General features: G+C 38.3%; 1 protein-coding gene across 1 annotated transcript; it reads right to left on the bottom strand.

Annotated features, from left to right (window-relative positions):
* Positions 1-1479: 1479 nt before the first annotated feature.
* On the bottom strand, positions 1480-4122 carry rbp4 (retinol binding protein 4, plasma). The gene is made up of 6 exons (XM_034707698.1): positions 4000-4122; positions 3702-3804; positions 3469-3605; positions 3253-3359; positions 2323-2535; positions 1480-2164 (listed from the first exon to the last, which is right to left on the bottom strand). Exons 2-6 carry the CDS (start codon positions 3801-3803, stop codon positions 2139-2141), a joined length of 585 nt encoding a protein of 194 aa, XP_034563589.1. The 5' UTR covers position 3804; positions 4000-4122; the 3' UTR covers positions 1480-2138.
* Between the last annotated feature and the right edge of the window lie 3045 nt (positions 4123-7167).

The raw sequence follows: 7167 nt of genomic DNA, 5'->3' as shown, positions 1-7167 counted from the left end.
GAATGACTACTGAAAGATGTTTTGATGATGAGCAATCATCAAAACTGTAAAAAGTGTGACAACCAACCCCGTTCTCCCCTACAAAGTCAGCCTGCTTCTCTGTATCAGCACTCACTGACTGTCTATGGTCCAATCAAATAACTTGGTCAAAGTAACAGGTCTACGGTACAATGTGTATCGTCTTTGCTTGTGAGCCAACATTTTCTTATGATGGTTATAGAAAGTTATTTTTAGAACATCAGTTTTGAAGGTAATTGTTATATATCTATCATACTGATGACTTTTTGCATGGACACCAAATGTCGATTTTTTCATGATTTTTGCATTGAAATTTTTTTTTTTAATATTTCTCGATTCTTGCGTCAGAAGCTAAATATGTAGTTTTTCCACGGTTCTCTTGTCGGACGCAAATTTTCACTTTTTTCTTGATTCTCGTGTTGAACAAAAACGTACTCTTCACAATTCTCGCGTCAGAACCTAAATTTGAACTTTCTTCACGACACTTGTGTTGGACGCGAAAAAATTGTCACTTTTTCATGTTTTTCGTGTTGAATAAAACCTTTTTACTTCCTCAAGATTTTCACCTCAGAACCAAAATGTTAACCTTTTTTTCACGGTTCTCATGTTGGATGCAAATTTTAACTTTTCTCATTTTTTTTCGTGTTACAATGTTCATGTCTTTTCATGCGTCAGAAGCAAAATCTTTACTCTTAAAACGATTTTAGCATTAGATACAACATTTCAATGTTTTAAGAAGTCAGTTGATTAAGATAAATCATCATAAGGCCATGAATGTCTGTGTCAAGAGTCATTTCAATCTGTTCAGTGGTTTGTTATTTAACACAGACCCAAGCCATCCAACTTTATGGTTCTACCAGAGCAGAATCAACAAAGACCTCAAAGTACTACATCTGGGAAACCTCTATGGTATGTGGAGCTTTTTCTTTGAAAAGCAGAAAAAATTGGCAGGTTTGTGTTGCTGTATGGTAGTCAGATCAACTTTAAAATCATAGGATTAATACCCTTGGTGCTGTCAACTACTTTCATGTATTTGGGAATATAGCTAACATTTGTCAGGGGAAAATCCAGTGAGAGAGAAGGGGTGGGTGTTGGATGGGTTATAAATTGTGCCTCACATCTGGCCAAGAGGGAGGCCCCTGCTTATGAAACACAGCTGCTTGTGGTGGGGAGGAGCTAATTCCACCTTTCCCCCAGTTTGTTATTTAACCCCACGTTTACACACAATGATGTCTTTATACAAATGCAGTGTAATACAATTCTAAAAACGTGTTAGGCCACTTTAGCTGTTGCTAGAAGCTTTTCCACAGTCTTGACTTGGTTTGCACAATGATGAAGGATATAAATAAAGAACAGAAACTACAGATTCTTGGATCTTCTTGTATTTTGATTGACTGCATCCAAAGGCAAACATTTGAAATACTGATACATGTCTCAAGTCATGGAAAAATTCCACACCAACACGGTACGAATGTTTTATTTCAAAAACTGGATCAAGAAGTGTACATCATACAATCATCAAACAACAGAAACACTATGCCTATGTAGCACAAGACGTACAATATGTTTGTCTTAAAGTTTATGAACAAAACCTGCTTCTATGCTGCACAATACAGTCTTTCAGTGTAAAAGCAAAGCCAGTGATTTGTGAACCTGGTTTCTTTAGTAAACATGGTTGTTATAGTCCAGAGCTGCAGAATTGCTGATAGTTCAGCTTCACTTAAAACAGATTTTCTTGACTGATTTTTTGTCACATTGGCCTGAAAAGCTGCAAAGCATCCTTTTAACAACCTGATATGTTTAGTTTTCTCACTGGAACAACAAAGTAAGTTCCACTGGTTTCCTTGGGGAGGATTAATTAACAACCTTTACTTGTGTGCACATTTAGGAACAACAGCCCAGGATAAAAGGTCATGTTTGTTTTCTGTTCACAACACAGAAGTGGGAATGTGACAGTTTGGATTTTTTTATATTAAATTGAATATTTTTAAAGATAAACGGGCTATGTTGGACTTTCTGAAAGGGGGAGATCTCTGGTAGGTTTCAGCTTAAGACCAGCAGAGGGGCACCCTGTCCAAAAGATGGGTGCTTCAAAAGGAGGATTTCCGAGAGTCAACAGATCAGCTGCTGTTTTGCGTACAGAAGCCTGCGGAGGAAAGAAAACAAACAGCTTGTTCACACATGAGTTGGAAAACCAGAATCATAAATATTATACTTTAAAAACTCAAAGGGAAGCAGCTGTAAGATCAGTGTTAAAAGACTGACAGTAACTCACTACTTAATGAAACAAACACTTGAACTCACCAGTGTGGTCAACGCGTCTGTATTTGCCATAGAGGCAAAGGTCCCTCTTCTTCTGGGTGGCCAAAACCACATCCTGTGGCCTCAGACCGGTTGAATGACGAGAGAAAATGAAAGAATAGCTGTCTAAACAGGTACCATCAGAGTCCACCAGTCTGCAGGAGTAGTGGACGGCGTAGTTGTCGTAATCGGTGTCGATCACCCAATGTTCATCGTCTGGAAGAAGGAAGGGGAGGAAGTGTAGAGTTTTACCAAAACATTAAAAACGTTCATGGTAGTTTAGGCCTACATATAATAATCTACAGATTACAAGAGACTCAGAATATAAGTATTGCATTGCTTAGGTATGCTCTGACGTTTGTATGGATTGTCTTCAGTAGATAAGTAAACAATCAAAACTGATTACCCCATCACTACTGTGCTTAGAAAAGAATGGATTATCTCTCTGTTGTAAGTGAACTTCAGCCCCCTTTCCACAGCTGACACACACACAGCTGGTGTTTATCACAATAGAATAATCAAGAAAACATCTGATGCATTCACTACAGATAATGCTGAAAAGATCAGCACTGGTATTCAATCTGTGGTTAATGGATTGCATGTCATTCCTAAACTGCTTTGATTATGTATCAAAGCACTAATTACTGAATAACCATAAAGTCAATAACATGTGGACCCCTCACTTGTAAGCCTTGTTTGATTGATTCTCTGAGGTCATGTCACAGCGTTATGCACGCTGCAGTTGATGATTAAATAAAATCGACTGTTGCTTGAAAGTCAACAATCGCTTTTGCAACAAAACATCAGTAACTTCCAGCTCACGTGGCTGAACGTCAACACTTAAGGTATCTGGATTGTTACAGAAGCCAACAAATTGAAGGCAGAAGTTACGTTTTATAATATTCTAGGAGGGTAAAAAGTCCCCAAACTCACTTCCAGTCTGCAGGTAGCTTGCAGCTCCCCAGTACTTCATCCTGAACTTGGCTGGGTCAGCTGTATCCTCGAAGGATGCAAACATATCAGCACACATTTCCCAGTTGCTGGAGGTCAAGAAGATAAATGCAGTGTAAGTTACTGTTGAAGCAACAGAGTAAGTTACACAACCAACTCTAGAGTAAAGGATGGGTGAGTTTTCACAACAGAACTCACTTGAGGATGATGACTCTGCCCTGAGCTCTGGCGGTCATTTTGCCGTCCTCTTCGATTGTAAAACTGGCCACGACGTTGTCGATGAGGAACAAACCATCTGGGTCCTTCTTTGCTACAGCATACCATGTCCCTGCATACTATGAGAAAGAAAACCATTCGTAAGTCCACTTTACAGCTTGGTAATTATTTTAAAAGTTGTAGCTAATGAATCTCCAAAAATGTAAAAAACTTACCCTTGTCCTGTCAAAGTTTGCCATGACTTGGATGTTAGATACCTGGCAGTCCTGTGCCCAGGACAAAGCCAGAAGACAGAGGGCCACAACGTACCGCAGCATTCTACACCAAAGGAAGAGAAGAAAAACAAAGGAGGAGGAAAGTTTGAGAAGAGAAGATGCAGCACAATGTTAGTTCAGTTTAAGCAAAATGTGTCTAAAATGTACTTAAATATTCCTCCTTAGTGCTAAAACTACCAGTTAAAAACAACTAAAAATATCCTGTGTTTCAATAATTACCTTAAAAACAAATACATACCTGGCTACTTAAGTCTGGACGGCTCACAGAGATCCTCTGGTTGTCGTGAGGTTGTGGCCTTATATACATGGAGCCAGTATTGCATAATGACTTCTGGGGGAGCAGACCCTCCCCTGCTCTCCCCACAGCTAGCTTGCCTTCCATTGGACAAGCATTTACATAACTTCAGGCCTATTCAATTTTGTGCTGTGCACATGGTCGACAATCCCTCCATATCCTCCCCCAAAAAATGTGCTTTCCTGACAGAACTGCTGAAGTGTCTCTGATCTTATGAAAGCAGCCATCAACAAGCTAAGAAGACGGCCATCTGGAATATGCTTTATGATGCATGTGTAGATTCGAACACATATTTTAAATAACATCTACACCTTTGTCAGGGGCTGGCAGGTTTTTGCGAGAAGTTACAGCTTGCAAGTTGTTTTTTTTTTGTGAACTTTGAAGCACTTTCTCTTAAATATCATAAATCAAGATGAAATGTGTCTTTGTGAGAGGACCGACTCCCTCCCTCTTGTGGGCTTGCTCCAAATGTATGTTTCAGCACTATTTTCTGTCTTATTTACAAAACTAAAATCCATACCATTGCATCAGTTATTGACTTGAAGTTGTCTGTAGACCCCTTTGTAACTCAAAGGCTGTTTATATAAATGGTTGAGTGAGTGCTCCACTCAGTATTGAACAATCAATGTGACAGTTAGATAATCCCATCTCTCGTCTAAACACAACACTGTGGTTTGCAGGACCAGTCGCTGATGAGATCAATGATATCTATCAGAAGGTCTCTGTTCTGAGGGCATTGTTTTTGTTAAGAGATTGATCAGGAATCATTTGTGTATTTTGGGGAAACTTCTTTTAGAAGGACGTTGAAAATTGGATCCCTGCTCATGCAAAGTGTAGAAAAACATGACAAAATGTATTTCCTGTTTATAAAACTCAAGCTGTCTTTATTTCAGCTTGTGTCAGCTGTTCTGAGTTTGCATGGATGAAATGATGAAACTTCAAAGAGCAATACGGTTCAGTCAATTCCCCGCTCTCTTTCACCCAGGTCTGTTTCCTATAACTTGAATCTACCGTGGAAGAATATTAAAAAATGGATGCTGTTGTTTGCAGTAAGATCATGTAATCCAGTTCTCGGAGGGGTTCGATTGAATAAAAGAAGCACAGTCCAGCCAAACATCTGCAGCTTGCGTAACCACAGCCCTGGCCAGTCAAAAACAACCCAATCACTCTTTTTTTTCCAGCAAAAATAATGGTGGTTGGAATTTAGCCAGAGGCAGTCCAACATTTCGTAATAATGAGGGATAGCCAAGGAGCGATATACATTACACTGCCAGGGTTTTGTGTGCATTGAACATTTTGTCCGGTTAATGGAAACAGTATGAGTTTGTTTTCTTGTTTTAACAGGGAGGGAAGTTTGAGTGATTTGATATCCCAAATGATCCCTTAAAAAAACCTCCAAGGAATACTTTCTTACTATAGCATAACAAGGAGGTACAGTTTTCAATTTTATAGATGTGCCACAGAAGTCCGCTACCTGCGTTAAGCCTGTTCCCATACCAATATTCAAGCAGCAACATCTTGTGAAAGAAGCCAATGGGGAAGTGCAAAAAAACTGCAGTCCCTTAAGTGTCCTCAAGTGAGGCAGGCTGCAAAAGCCAAAGAATCCTTATATGGTCCCATGCTGACATGCCCATTTTTACAGCAAAATTAAACATATTTACCTCCTGGTTGAAACGTGTCTTTGGGTATGTAGCCTTTTATTTACTTGAACACACTATAGGGAGAGAGGCGGGTTAATAATGCAGCTGCAAAGGTAATATAAAAGATTGAGTTATACAACCCCAGTTCCTAAACAGTTGGTTGCTTTGAAAAGTATTAATAAAAACAGAATTTGATATTTTTGCCAAGGTCAGTGACTGGGTATAAAAAAGAGCATTCCAGAGCTTAAGTGTCTCAGAGGTAAAGGTAAGTAGAGGTATGCCACTCTGTGAGGGACTAAGTGGGCAAATAGTTCCTTGACATAAATTTGCAAAACATTTGGGGATTTCATCATCTAAAGCAGGGGTTCCCAAACTTTTCAGCCCGCGACCCCAAAATATCGGCACCAAGGACTTGCGACCCCCACTGTCCCTCAAAGTGATTTAATGTGACTTCATTTAGCTTGTCTGCAGAAAATTAGCCTACCTATATGAGCATGTGGCTGTGTTTCCTGTGTTGTTATGAATTAACCTACGGCTACTGATGCTTCAGTCATCTGGCAACAAAGAAAGACAGAAAACTCATTACATTTTCTATTTTCAAGGTTTTATTTCAAGTTTAGCCACGATATTTTTGTTGATATTTTTAACTATAACGGGTAAAATGTACTATTTTTAGATAGATAAAAAAAATTTAAAAACATTTTGGAAGACATCTCACGACCCCCCATTTGTGTGCACGACCCACACTTTGGGAACCCCTGATCTACAGAACATACTATCATTAAAGAATTCAAAGAATCTGGAGAAATCCAAGTTCAAAAGTAACAAAGCCAATAGATTTCAAATTTCTATATTTCACTTAATGTCAGATTATCTTTTTTATTTTTATATATATATTTTTTTTTTATTACCATCTGTTGGCTTATTCTGTTTATTACTCTTCCTGAATCTTCTTCAATGCTCTCTATTTAGGGTGTACTCTTGATCGTCGGGTGGTGTTAATGTGGAGTATTGTCTGTACCAGTTCAGTATGTCGATATATGTGTGTTTATGTTTATATTTTGTATAAGCTCAAAATGTCACCAATAAAGTTTGAAATATATTTAAAAAAAAAAAGAGGAACAAAGCCGAAAACCGAATACTGGATGGCCATGATCTTTGGTCTCTCAGTCAGCACTGTATTAAAAACAGACATGACTCTGTAGTGGAAATCATTGCATGGGCTCAAAGTCACTTCCAAAAACTGTTGACTGTGAACACAGTGTTACCTTTATTGGCTGCTGACAAGTTTTCGCTGACACCATCATTTTTCATTCTTATGTTTTTGGGAACTTTGGGGCTGTTTAGGATGATGGTTCATTAGATTCACATTTAAATTGCCACACATAATAATAATAATAATAATAATAATAATAATAATAATAATAATAATAATAATAATAATAATAATAATAATAATACATTTTATTTA

The sequence above is a fragment of the Notolabrus celidotus genome, chromosome 18 (assembly GCF_009762535.1).
Source record: "Notolabrus celidotus isolate fNotCel1 chromosome 18, fNotCel1.pri, whole genome shotgun sequence".
Taxonomy (NCBI): domain Eukaryota; kingdom Metazoa; phylum Chordata; class Actinopteri; order Labriformes; family Labridae; genus Notolabrus; species Notolabrus celidotus.
Note: the sequence above shows the minus strand (reverse complement) of the source record. Positions and strands in the feature narration are given on the sequence as shown.

What these genes read in the sequence shown, in the direction of transcription:
- rbp4 (XM_034707698.1), bottom strand. Translation starts at nt 3,803, where the DNA reads ATGCTGCGGTACGTTGTGGCCCTCTGTCTTCTGGCTTTGTCCTGGGCA. An exon ending in GGCAGAGTCATCATCCTCAA is followed by an intron (nt 3,360 to 3,468) that starts GTGAGTTCTGTT and finishes CTTGACCTCCAG; the next exon opens with CAACTGGGAAATGTGTGCTG. An exon ending in AAGCTACCTGCAGACTGGAA is followed by an intron (nt 2,536 to 3,252) that starts GTGAGTTTGGGG and finishes TCCTTCTTCCAG; the next exon opens with ACGATGAACATTGGGTGATC.